This window comes from Staurois parvus, unplaced genomic scaffold (assembly GCF_062004578.1).
Source record: "Staurois parvus isolate SC_StPar_1 unplaced genomic scaffold, SC_StPar_1.0 ptg000255l, whole genome shotgun sequence".
Lineage (NCBI taxonomy): Eukaryota > Metazoa > Chordata > Amphibia > Anura > Ranidae > Staurois > Staurois parvus.
Genome location: NW_028318051.1, coordinates 683288 through 697663, shown reverse-complemented (window position 1 = coordinate 697663; position 14376 = coordinate 683288). Strand labels below are relative to the sequence as shown.

At 39.8% G+C, this 14376-nt stretch overlaps 1 protein-coding gene across 2 annotated transcripts in view; it reads right to left on the bottom strand.

The window, feature by feature from the left end:
- Positions 1–14376, bottom strand: part of LOC149459509 (agouti-signaling protein-like) — a 91282-nt gene that overhangs the window by 32317 nt on the left and 44589 nt on the right. For both annotated transcript variants that reach the window (XM_089680988.1, XM_089680987.1), the window contains exon 2: positions 2193–2336. In XM_089680988.1, the coding sequence (XP_089537114.1) occupies positions 2193–2336 (144 nt within the window). The remainder of the gene's footprint in view (positions 1–2192; positions 2337–14376) is intronic.

Genomic DNA, 14376 nt, shown 5'->3' with positions numbered 1-14376 from the left:
TAGCCTCCCTAGCGGTCTGATTATGTCAGTATTTCTCTGCTCAAAGCGGTACAATTTTTTGCATGGAAATATGTAGTTTTTTATTGTAGGCCTGTAATTTTTAGGAATAACTCACTGAAATCTGTCCGAACAAGAGTCTAGTAAACATCCCGGGTATGTTAAAATTTGAAACACAAAATCATAAATTATAATTTAATAAATAATCATAAAAAATAATAATATAATAATAATACATTTAATTCAATAATACAATCAAACCAAAAACACTGAAATTTGAAATATAGCGCCAAGTTCGCACATCACTGAGCAAAAAGTTGCAAAATCGTTTTCAGTGTCTGATGACAAATTTCCCCACAAATCATCACTCAATTCTGCAAGTGGTTCTGATTTACTATCGCTGTTCTCTAGCTGGTCTAAAACCGCTTTCGACCTAAAGGGACAGTTTTTGGACGCCATGGAGGTTTCTCAGTTTCAAGGCAGAAAGAACAGTAAAAATGCAGGCAGGGCGCCGGACAAAGCACTCGGGACAAAATGTATGTGAAATGGTTTGATACAGGAATGTTATACTATGTGATTGTAGTGTATTTAGTGAATGTCACTTTTTGACATTTTTAAATTTCCCGCCAGTTCCGTCCCCGTATGTCCTGACGTCGCAGGGAGCGGAACCCAGAAGACTGATGCCAGCATCGGCCGGAGGACATTGCCAGGGACACTGCAGGAGGGACATCACGGTAGCGCAGGACAAGGTAAGTGCAGAAAAGATCCCGGAGCAACACTGCAAGGTATTCCCAAGTGTAGCTCGGGGTTACCGCTTGTGGTGCTGAAACTTTACCCCGAGCTACACTCGGGAATACCTCCAGGGAGGTAAAAACCTGAAGTCCGTGATTCCTTCGTACTCTCTTTTTGCCTCATAATGCACTGCTTGACCTACAACTTAGACCTAGAAGTGTCCCATGGGGGACTGAGAGTGGCCTTCCTTACCCTATGCAGATGAAACTCTTGTTTCGTGTACATTTTTGCTAGATTTTCAGGAAATTGCAACTATAAATTAGGTAGACAAATGACATGGCCAGGCTAGGAGTAGACATCTTATGGTGTCTACTGCACACTGTGTGCCTTGGCTTAGTACCACTGAATTGTTTTTTCAGCAGCTTGTCTCCCCCTGCTTGCTTTCCTAGCAGTGTCACAACAGGTCATGCTGTTTCGCCTTCTAGCAGGTGCTCAGCAGTTCACCCTTTTCACCCTCCCAGCAGTGACTCAGCCTCTCCCCCCCAGCAGTGACTCAGCCGCTCCCCCCCAGCAGTGACTCAGCCGCCCCCCCCCCCCCAGCAGTTACTCAGCAGCTTCTCCTCCCAGCAGTGACTCAGCAGCTCCTCCTCCCAGCAGTGACTCAGCAGCTCCTCCTCCCAGCAGTTACTCAGCAGCTCCACCCTCCCCAGCAGTTACTCAGCAGCTCCTCCTCCCAGCAGTGACTCAGCAGCTCCACCCTCCCCAGCAGTTACTCAGCAGCTCCTCCTCCCAGCAGTGACTCAGCAGCTCCCCCTCCTAGCAATGTCTCAGTCGCTCACCTCACCCAGCTCCTCCTCCCCAGCTATACCTCAACAGCTCACTCTGCTACACCCCCAATCAGTGATTCAGCTGCTTTCTGGGATTCTGTCCTCTAATGCAGAGGTCTCCAAACTTTCTAAGCAAAAAGCCAGTTTCCTGACTTTCAGGTTTTAAGGAGGCCGGACTGTGGCCAGTGGGAGCAGAAAATGCCCAGTAACAGTGCCCCATCATTGGTTTTAATGTGAGGAATAGCGCCCCATTGTTGGTATCAATTAAAATAATACTACTCCTTTAATGGTGTTAGTAGGGGGATTCATGCTCCATCATTGGTGTCAGTTGGTAGAGTAGTGCCCCAAATGTCAGATAAATTAAGCCACGTCTGGCCCCCCGGCCACAGTTTGGAGACCAGTGCCCTAATTTAAACACATATGCTCTGCTAGGGGGAGCAAGGTGGGCTTAACTGTTGAGAGAATGGCCTCAGCTACAGAGGTCAGTGAGGGCTTGATTTAAAGCTCATTTATTGCTGTTAATAATATGCAAATATCTGAATGTCCATAGTTTGGCCAAACTTTAGGTGTTACTTGGTTGTGCATTCTTTGTACTTTCTAGTCTTGTCATTTGTATACCATATATATTGTACTGACCTACAATGGATATTGGTGGAAGGAGCTCAGAAAGTCGAACAGCACTTTCAGCATTGGTCCTCTCTGTTTTCTCTTCCATAACAATGTGGGAATGGACCAGAGCCATGAACCAGGTAAGAAGAATGATGCTTATGCCATTCATGTCTGAGGAGGGAAAGAAAAACCTTATAAAATCATGCATGTTTTATTTCACAAAGCAAACCCCACTAGCCGCTCTAGGTGATTTTCAAGAAATAAGTTAAAAAGATCTATATTCTGAATATTTACAGTACTGTGCAAACGTTTTAGGTAGGTGTGAAATAATTCTGTAAATGAAGAATGCTTTCAGAAATGGAAGTGTTAATAGTTTATCTTTATCATTCAACAAACTGGAAAGTAAATGAGCAGAAGAGAAATCCAAATCAAACCAATATTTGGTGTGACCACCCTTTGACTTTAAACCAGTATCAATTCTTCTAGGTACACTTGAACACAGTTTCTGAAGGAACTCGGCAGATAGGTTGTTCCATGCATCTTGGAGAACTAACCACAGATCTTCTGTGGATGTAGGCTGCCTCAAATCCTTCTGTTTCTTCGTGTAATGCCAGGCAGCCTCCATGATGTTGAGATCAGGGCTCTGCGGGGGGTCAATCCATCATGTCCAGGACTCCTTGAACCAAGTCCTTGCACAAGTAAAGGGATAGACTAAGTGCTATACCAACATCTTGAGGAGATTGTTCTTCTTCTCTGGACAGTCCAAGCAAAGTATTTTCTCTAAGAGTTAAATAGACTAAGCTCTTCAGGACACTGGACACTGATCTCCTCTTTAGTGAGAAGACAATTCTGTTCCAGGTCAGTATAAATATTCATGCTGTTCATTTGCTTTACTTCACACCTATGTTCCAGAACCACCCAGGTAGTTCCAGGTTGCAGGAGGTGTAATCAGACCTTTACCCTGTGAAACACAGAACATTCCTAAACAATCGCAAACTGATTACAGCGAGCCAGAAATAAATTTTACAAATCCTAGCACCTATCTGTTTTAAATGTTGGACCAGGGGCGGACTGACCATTTGGACTGACCATTTGGAAACTCGGGCCCCATATAATGCCCCTAGTACCTTTTTCATAGGCTTTTTTGGGTTTGGGCAAGGACACAGGGGCGCCATGATCCCCTATTGCCTGGGGGCCCCATGAGTTGTCAGTCCGCCCCTGTGTTGGACTACTCTACACAGACCATCAAACAAGAAAAAGGAGGAATTGCTGCCCTTTTGCTGAACTCTAAAACGCCTTTTAACTCCCATCAGCATTACCTGCACCATTTTCCCCCTGCAATTCTCTTGAATTCAAGTAAAAATGTTCAGCGGTTGCCAAAGGAGCAACCCCCCCCCCCCCCAAAAAAAGCAAACAGCCATAAAACAAAGGAATGCGTTATTACAGTTTGTAATTTTTTTTAAGCTTAATGAGTGTCATAATAGTAAATACAACCATAAGTAAAAGGTACTTTTTTACTAAATGATAATGTGATTTCATAATGTTGACAAGCAAATTAAAGACCTTTTTAAAGTTTGGTTAAAGCCACCAAACATTTATATTTTAGATATAGTAGTTTAGAATTATAACCTCTGTTACTTTTCTATTAATGCCCCTTCGTGGGAGATTCCCCCTCTCCATCGGGATTGCTTTTTTTTTTCTTTGAATACACTGATTCCCAATCAGCAATGTCAAACCCTCTGAATCCTCATTTTAAGGAAGGAATCACCCCTTGAATTTTGAGTAATGTGCCTGTTTTTGTACTTTTCATTTGTCATTCTCTCTGTTTATCATTATGACCATTGTGATCAGGAGAGACCATGAGATGGAAAAAAAATGTCTTTAGATTTGGCTTTAGATATTCTTTAATATTAGCATAAACTATTCACTGTTTTTGTTGGGTCATGTTAGCGATAGAACATGTTGCATAATAATGAAAAATACTCAAAGCTGAACTGGATTATCTCCAGGACTATGCAGTGAACTCTGTGTCTCACAAACATTCTATTGTCACAAGCAATCAACCATCTCTTACACATATGGACACTTTCCTTTTTCACTAACAAGGCCTGATGAACACAAACCACATGTTGTATTGATAAAAACTATACCAAAGTATATCTCAAATCCATAAAATGTATCAAATCAATGTACTTGTTACTGACAGATTTTATTTCATATAGACATTCTGGGGTTTATTTACTAAAGCTGGAGAGTCCAAAATCAGACTCCCTTCCGCATAGAAACCAATCAGCTTCCAGGTTACATTGCCAAAGCTTCATTGAACAAGCTGAGGTTAGAAGCTGATTGGTTTCTATGCAGAAGGGAGTCTGATTTTGGACTCTCCAGCTTTAGTAAATAAACCCCTGTATGTTTTACCTTAACCACTTCAAGTCCGGACACTTTTACCCCCTTCCTGTCCAGGCCAATTTTCAGCTTTCTGCGCTATCACACTTTGAATTACAGTTGCGCAGTCATGCAACACTGTACCCATATGAATTTTTTAGCAATTTTGTGAGACAGATATAACTTTATTGTAATGGTATTTATTCACCACTGGGATTTTTTTTTGCTATATAAATGAAAAAGTCCAAGCATTTTGAAAAAAAAAGTGTTTTTCTTAAAAAATGTTTGCAAATAAATAATCTTTCTTCATAAATCTTGGCCAAATTGTATTCAGCTATCTATTTAGTAAAACAAAAATTACCCAAATTAGTTTATAACCAAAAATTATAATTTTTTTAAAATTTTTTTTACATTTTTATTTTTTTTTATATTATTATTTATGTTTGTTTTTTTTAACATACTGTCACCTTAGCAGTAGAGTGTTATTTATGTATTATTTATGTTTTTTTTTTTTTAATATACTGTCACCCTAGCAGTAGAGTATAAACAGAGATCCTCCTGCGCAAAAGGGAAATAACCCTACTGTAAGCTGCCAACACTTAATCTGTTACCCAAACAGTGATAATACAAAAAAATACATAAATAGTGCAGCGCTCAAAAAATAACCTATATACATAAATAAATGTGCTCACATGCAATGGTGACACACATATAGTGAAATAACCTAAATAACAAGTGCCACTTAATGATCTAAGGTGTCCACAGAATCATATAAATATATAAAGACGCATATATATAAATAACGTGTAAGAGCGCCTAAATATCAGACGTATAAATATCATAGAAAAAAATGATTTTAAATAATTTATAAAGTGCTCCAAGTGTGGTGATATACCCACATACAATTAAATTTATTTCTCAAAAAATCAAAACAAAATCGAACAAAAAATTGTCCATAAAAAATAGTGGCCAACACATGCAAAGTGAAGAAGGTGCAAAAAATGCTAAAAATAGTGCAAAGCAAATGTGTCCTTGTTCCACAGCAGTGCAATTCTTCCCCTCCTACGGCTAGATTGCCTCCTCACCTCCTTACATCGACCCCTAAGGGCCACACAGCATTCAGGATCTCTCTGGATCCTTATCCCCTGGAAATCAGCACTTCTCCTGCCGTCCTGGATCACTTTGAGGGTATTTCCATTACCCTCACTCAGAAGCTTCTATAGGATAATTGCTCACCATCCAGTGAGCAAGAAAGAAAAAGATCCTCTAAGTGCAGTATTTTAAGGGCCAAACACCACTTTAATGACAGTGTTTACACAAAACATATAGCCACTCACATGTTTTTCATTCCTCTTGTCTCGACATGTGGGTGTACTGCATGTAATTGGAAGGACTTCCTGGGTATACCAAGATGGCGGTTGGCACCGGAAGTGCGTCACCGCGTACCGGAAGTATGGCGTACTAGCGTGCCTACGCGTTACGTCACTATTACTCGTGACTTCCTCTGCACTGTGAATGTTTACATGTTATGTGCAATTAAACCATGGCAACATCTAATGTTTGTGTAGTATTATGTTCAGCAGACTGTGTTCTTCTATTGTTGTGACTTAGATGACGTTCAGAGCACATTTTATGCTCAATTCATGCAAAACTCCACGTAATCCCAAGGGGTTCACATACTTTTTCTTGCAACTGTACATGGGCCAGACGGGAAGTGGTTAAAGCCAGTCATTTGCCGGACACTTGCACCTTTCGAATTTCTGTTTAAACACAGGGGCGTTCATGCTGTTGTAGTGGCAGCCATCATTTCTGGTGAGTTTTTATTTCGCAGGAAGGCAGTGACAGCATTTGTGAAATACTTTACTGCAAGCAAGAGCACTTTATAGTGATGGATTGACATCATTAATTTTTTTTTCACTGAACGTTTGACTTTATGGATGTTTATTATATTTGTTTTTTGTATTTTGATTTTTGCCATATGTCCTTGGATTATATGTTTCATTAGCTACACTACTTTATGATTGGCGCTACACTTTTATTTTCTTTGCACATTGATTTAGGTTTAGTATACTACCTCTTGGTGTCAGCTGCCTAACTCCTTTAAATTCAGCGCAGATATTGTTTGTTTTATTAAGCTTTATTATGTAGATAAAAAAAAAAAAAAAACGAGTTTACTACGACTTTAACCTCCCTAGCAGTAATCCCGAGTGTGGCTCGGAGTTAATTTACAGTACCAAAAGCGGTAACCCCGAACCACAGGATTACACTGTAGTGTGTGTGTAGTGTAACTTACCTTGTCCCTGGGATCCCCCGATGTCCTCCCACTGTGTCCTCTGGCCGATGCCGGCATCCATCCTCTGGGTTCCATTCCCTGTGAGCGCTGCAATGCTGGAGGGCGGAACCAGCAGGAGATTCAAAAAAGTAAATACATGACATACACACAATACATTGTAATCTGTTAGTATTACATTACTGTATCAAACCATTTCACCTCAGTTTTGTCTCTAGTGCTTTGTCCAGAACCTGCCTGCACTGTTACCGTTCTTTCTGCCTGGGAACTTGAGAACATCCATGGCATCCAGAAAGCGTCCCTTTAGGTTAACCACTTCCTGACCGGCCATTGCATATAAACGGCCGGACGGTGGCAGTGCAGAGTCGGGTGGCCGTTTATAAACGGCCTCCCCGCACCCTGCTTGTGCGCGCTCCCTGGGAGCGCGCAGCACCGCGATCCGGTGCCCGCTGTGTCCTCTGGACACAGTGAAACACCGATCGTCGGACAGGACCTCTGTACGAGGCCCCGATCATGTGATCACTGATTGGCCAATCAGTGATCACATGCAAAGTAGTAAGCAAGATGTCACTTGTGACATCATTGCTTACTACGTGTGAAATCTGTGAATGATCACAGAGGTCACATGGTACAAGGCTATTCACAACAGCCTTGTACCATGTGACAAGCTGTGACCAATCACAGCTCACTCAGTACTTCTCAATGAGTGCAAGAATGCAGACAGAGAGAAAGAGAAATGATGATGATGGGTGTAAAAGCAATCAGTGTAAAAAAAAAATAAAAAAATCTTCATCACCCCCCACAAGTAGTACAGTGTCACCATGGTGACACTGTACTGCTAGGGTGACAGTATGTAAAAAAAATAATAATAATAATATAAAAAAATAAAATAAAAATGTAAAAAAAAATGTTTAAAAATTATAATTTTTGGTTATAAACTAATTTGGATTTTTTTTTTACTAAAAAGATAACGGAATAAATTTTGGCAAAGTATTATGATGCAATATTATTTATTTGCAAAATTGTATAAAAAAACCACTTCTTTCTAAAAATGTTTGGACTTTTTCATTTACACAGCAAAAAAAATAAAAATCCCAAAATAAAGCTTTATCTGTCTCAAAAAAATGGTAAAAAATTAATTTGGGTACAGTGTTGCATAACCGCGCAATTGTCATTCAAAGTGGGATAGCGCTGAAAGCTGAAAATTGCCCTGGTCAGGAAGGAGGTAAAAGTGTCCGGTCTGGAAGTGGTTAAAAGCGATTTTAGACCAGCTAGAAAACAGGGATAATGAATTAGAATCACTTGCAAAATTAAATGATAGTGTAGTGATTCGTGGGGCAATTTGTCATCAGACACTGAAATTTCCATGCAAAACAATGTACCACTTTGACATTCAAAAATATTGACATAATCAGACCGCCAGGGAGGTTAAAGTGCATGGGCACTGCAGCATAACTGACTGGCCCATTGTGGTACTTCTCCCTCCTCTAGCCTAAGCAATGCAGTACAGTGGACTTCAGGAGGCTGATATCAAGTCAGATTTAAATTAACTTACCCTGCTTACTTTTCAAAAAATAAATCTAGACCCATTCATTTCAGTGTCCTGCCATATATATAAAAATTGCACAAAAGAAGTACATGTTCCTTTAAAAAAAAACACGCAGCATCAAAATGATAGAAAAAACCTTCTGCGCTGCTATAGGTATAGATAGGACTATTGAAAAAAGCTGCAAACACCTAGACCTAGACCTATTAGCACAAGGAAACAAAACAAATAAAATGGTGTTGCACTAATATCAATAGTACTAAGGACACAATATTTCGAAGAGTGGGGAGACAGAAAAAATAACCCCAAAACAAAGGTGATAAGTATAAAGGCCTGAATCCAGACCTAATTAGGTGCAATATGAACTGTGACAAAGACAATGTGAGTACTAATCAGCAAGTGAGCATAAATAATACATAAAAATGCAAAGGCCTGAACCCGGACCAAACTAAGTACAATATAGATTGTGATGAAATACAACGTGAATAATAGTCAACAAGTGAACATAAATAATGTATTCAACATAATAGGACTAACACGTCCTAAATAAAAGTGCATCAAAAGGAATAATACGTTGTGGGCAAGATGTTAGCAGGATGTGTTGGGGTGTCATTAAGAATTAATGGCACCACCATGCACTTGCCAAAAGGGATGCATATTATGGTGCATTGGGGGAACGCACGTGATTTAGCATGCATTCCCCCAATATACAAATGTGAACCTAGCCTTAAACCTCCCTGGCGGTATTCCCGAGTGTAGCTCGGGGTAAAGTTTCAGCACCACAAGCTGTAGCCCCGAGCTACACTCAGGAATACACTGCAGCGTTGCTCTGGGATCCCTCCAGCACTTACCTTGTCCTGCGCTCCCACGATGTCCCCCCTGCAGCGTCCCCGGCAATGTGCTCCGGCCAATGCCGACATCCGTCTTCCAGGTTCCGTTCCCTGCGAGCGTCAGGACGGATGGGACGTACGGGGGATGGATCCGACAGGAAATGCAACATTTTTTAAAGTGACATTCACTAAATACACTAATTCTGATAGTATTACATTACTGGATCAAACCATTTCACATACATTTTGTCCCGAGTGCTTTGTCTGGTGCCCTGCGTGCATTTTTACTGTTCTTTCTGCCTGGAAACTGAGAAACGTCCATGGTGTCCAAAAAGCGTCCCTTTAGGTCAAAGGCGGTTTTAGCCCGGCTAGAGAACAGCGATAGTAAATTAGAACCACTTGCAGAATTGAGTGATAATGGTTCGTGGGGAAATTCATCATCAGACACTAAAAATGATTTTGCGACTGAGCTTAGTGATGTGCAAAGTTGGCGCTATATTTCAAATTTCAGTGTTTTTGGTTCGATTGCATTATTGAATTAAATTTATTATTATATTATTATTTTTTATGATTATTTATTATATTAGAATTTATGATTTTGTGTTTCAAATTTTATCCTACCCGGGATGTTTACTAGACTCTTGTTCGGACAGATTTCAGTGAGTTATTCCTAAGAATTGCAGGCCTACAATAAAAAAAAACTACATATTTTCATGCAAAAAAATGTACTGCTTTGAGCACAGAAATATTGACATAATCAGACCGCTAGGGAGGTTAATGAATATAGAGTGGCATTAATTTGATTCTTTCATATCTGCTTGGAGTTCAGCTTTAAAGAAAACCTGTCATGAGTGAAGTATGCAGGCTATCATTGCTAACCTCTCCATCTGTAAATACTTGCTGCTTAACTATCATACTTACCATTTGGCTTCAATACATTGAGTTACTGACAGGCAACGAGTATTCTCATAATATCTTCTGATACAACTTTCCTCACTTGACTACATGTTCTAGGCCTGAAACTACTGAAATAAGAGAGTAGAATACCTAGTCTTTTCAGAAGTAAGTTACCAATGGCAGCCTCTGTATTTCTCTTATGACATGTTCACTTCAAGCACTTGCTGACAGCTGCCACATCTGTAATTGCTTTGATTTCAGTTGAGTTTGAAATAAAAGTTTCATCAAGGACTTAGGATCTTATGTTGGCTTTACACCATGGGAATTATAGGAAAGTTACACGTTATTAAATAAATGTGTCTTTCTGACAGCCTGGCGAAATAGGGACGTTTTTGAGAAGAATTAGATTGGGTTCAGTTTACACAAACTGGAATCAATCTTTACTGAGAACTCACAGCCATTATATTTTAATTTTAGCAGATTATCTATATGTGTGTTTCTATGACAACAATAAATGTAATCTTTTTTTCATTTTTTCATTATGATTTTGCAGACCAAGTTCTATAATGCAGCTAAAAGAAACATTATTTTATGGAATAGAAAAAGATAGTTTGCATAAGTGTAAAACTTGTATAAATTTCAGGTATGGATATTTTATACATACAGTAGTTACATCAGTCCAGTTTGGACAATAACTATAACTGTAACTATGTATAAACCATACATGGGAGATGTTTCTAGAAGCTGGAAATCACTGAAGTAGACACCACTACTCCAGGGATCTCCACTTGCCTCCAGGTCTTATGCCAAACCATGATTTTGTAGAACCAGTTCTATAATGCAGCTAAAAGGGAATTCTTTTTTAGAATAGAAAAAGATAGTTTGCATAAGTGTCAAACTTGTAAAAATTTTAGGTATGGATTTTTTCTACTTAGTTACATCAGTTTGGACTATAACTATGTATAAACCATACCTAGCAGATGCTTCTAGAAGCTGGAAATCACTGAAGCAGACACCACTACTCCAGGGATCTCCACTTGATTCCAGGTCTCATTCCAAATGCCTGCCATTCTGAGCGCAAGAGGACAGCCGCCCAGCATGAGCACCGTTCAGAGAATGTTTTGCATTTCCTGAATGAATGGAAAGAATTCTCTGATTGGATTAGGTAGAGAGCATGACGAAGCTGCCTGCCTTTCAATCTCTTTCAATCAGAAAACACTTTGTTGTCATTCAAAAATGCAAACCTTTCTCAGAATAGCATCAATGCCAAGCTTCTGTTCTCCTATTTTCAGAATCCAAAAGAGCAGCCACTTGGCACAGGATCCTGAAGCAAGTGGAGATCATTGAAGTAGTGGTGTCTACTTCAGCGATTTTCAGCTTCCAGGGGGCATTGGCCAGATATGGTATATGCATGGTAAGACTACATAGTGCTGAATATCGGGTGTCATTAAATGGAGTCTATACACAGTATACACCACACACATTTGCTGCATTCTTTGTACAATAAAATATTCTGAAATAACCGTGCCACAAGCAAAAATCATACAAACACACATAAACCCTAAGACAAAATATAATTTCTAAAATGTCTTCCATAACCTGTGCTTTTCTGTCTGAGCCCATCTTCAAGAAAAACCGCCCCCCTGCAAAATGCCGCCCTAGGCAAATGCTTTGTTTGCCTCGCGGTAAATACTCCCCTGCCTCACCATCAGTTGTCCATGAGAATTAAAAATGCCCAGATGTTTATGGTAGAAAAAAAAGCCCTCTTAAAGTAAATCTATGGTCAAAAGGTAGAATCATATATTCATTTTCAAATTGAATTTCCATTATTTCTAGCCTACTCCCATCAATCTGAATGATCTTGAAGTTTGTAAACTTTGTGAAGATCCCCACACATTTACTTCTTTGAATTCTGTGACACGTAGTCACTATGCCCTGTAAGTAGGCAATGCTGTGTCACACATTTCATGCCTGCCTTCTGAATTACACAGGTGCTGAGAGGAGGAGTCTCAGGAGGTGGAGTCAGTACAGGAACCACTGCTTGCTGGCACCAAGGTACCAGTCCTTAGAAATTGAAAGTAACCAACAGAGGAGAAGCTGCAAAGCATGTAGGAAAATTGTAGAAAAAGATGGCCAGCAGACAGGCAGCACTCACAAAAGGAGATTTTTCAAGTAATGGATTGTCAAAAATAACTATTGTTTGTACAATGCAGATGTTATAAAATGGGAGTGTACGCTGTGATTATTGAACTCATTTAACATTCAGATCTCAGATCAGTTCCCCTATCAATATTCAGACCCCAGGTCAGTCCTTTCTTAATATTCAGACAAAAGATCAGTCCTTTCTTGACATTCAGACCCCTAATCAGTCCTTCCTTAACATTCAGACCCCAGATCATTTCTTTTTTAACATGCGGACCCCAGATTGCCCCTTCTTCAGACTCACTTAAACCCTCAATCAGACCTAAGGTCATCCCCCTTTAAACTCCTTTTCAGATCAGACCTCGGATCAGCACATTCACTTCTCCCTTCACAACTCCTTCAGGCCTCAGACCAGCACATGTCTTCCTTCTGGCCCCACACTTAATTATAAATAACGCTTAAACTCAATAGTTAATAAGGCTGTGTCTGTAGGATTCTTGCAACACTTGAGGCCAAGAAGTTGCTACCCTCTCATCCAGTTGTACCCATCTTTCACCATTTTCCCAAGACACCCCTAGTGAAGTGAAGTTCCACCCAAAGGTAGACCCATTGTGGTGAGCATTAGTTGTTTAGGTGAACCACTTGGAAACTTGATGGATGCTTGACTAGAGGCCCTGGTCAGCATACTTGGTATACCTGGTACCTGGTAGAATATCCTCTCATTTACATGAAACCAAGCATAACATACAAGTATTTGAAGGTTTACATTGGGATAAGAAAAGAAAGTTGTTGATCTGTGATATTAAACCCCTTTATTCTAGCATACCTCATGATTTGGGATTACAATCACTTAAACATCAAATGGATCTCTATACTGAATACTTTCCTGAACTTAAATGGTTCATTTTGGAAGGAATTTCTTTTTTTTGTTTTGATCACAACTATATTAATTTAACGAAACATGGTATGTACAAAAACAGGGGGCATCTAGGGGGCACTAGGTTCTCCCCCTATGCTAATTTATGGTAGAAGGAACAATATATTTACAGTGCAAGTAATCCATTCAGGGATTCCATCACCTCATACTTTCTTTATAATGACAATTTGATCTTTATTGTTGATTGCAATATACCTGCTATTGGTTTTCTAGGCTATCTGAATAGTAATCCTTTTAATTTAAGGTTCACGTCAGAGGAGCACCACAATGTAATCAACTCTCCTGATCTCACATTGTCTGGCTCTGCCCAGAATGGGACTGTAACAGTGCGAGCATATAGAAAGTCCACTTCAAAGAATGCACTTTTACATGTGTCCAGTTGCCGCCCTTCTCACACTGTCAAGGCCATTCCATGAGGCCAGTTCATTAGAGGTAGACGTAATTGTACCAATCTCACTGATTTTGATAGAGAGGCCACCTTGTTGGATATTAGATTTTCGAGAACATGGTTACAAGAGGTAAACATCAGACAAGCCCGCCTATACTCTAGAAACTTGTCCAGAACTGATCTTTTTGCACATCAGTCCTCTAAACAATTTAGACCCATTGCCTAACCTGTGTTTTCCACATGGTACAGTTCACAATTTCAGGACATAAAACGTGTTATATCTAGACATTTCCCTATTTTGTATAATGACAATAGTTATTGCCAGGGGCGGACTGACCATTTGGAAACTCCCGAGGGCCCGGGTTAGTAGGGGGCCCCATGAGATGCCCCTGGTACCTTTTTCATAGGCTTTTTTGAGTTTGGGCAAGGACACAGGGGCCCCATGATCCCCTATTGCCCAAGGGCCCCATGAGTTGTCGGTCATCCCTGATATACTGTATCTCCATGAGTTCTGTCAAGGGCTTTCTTATTTCTGTTATGTTGAGAAAACATTTTTATATTTTATTTTTTGTTTATTTAGATTATTAATAAAGAATATTGTTTTTAATGGGGTTCAGATAGATTGATATATACAATTACTTTTTTTGTATATTTGAACACTTTTACTGGTCATCTTAGCTCCTTTGTAGTCTTAAAATTACACATCTGGTTTTTGTAGTAGAGGCTTCGCAGATTCAATACCAGTAATCAGATTTTTACTTTTCGTTTGTTTGATTTTTGATCATGTGAGCAGCAC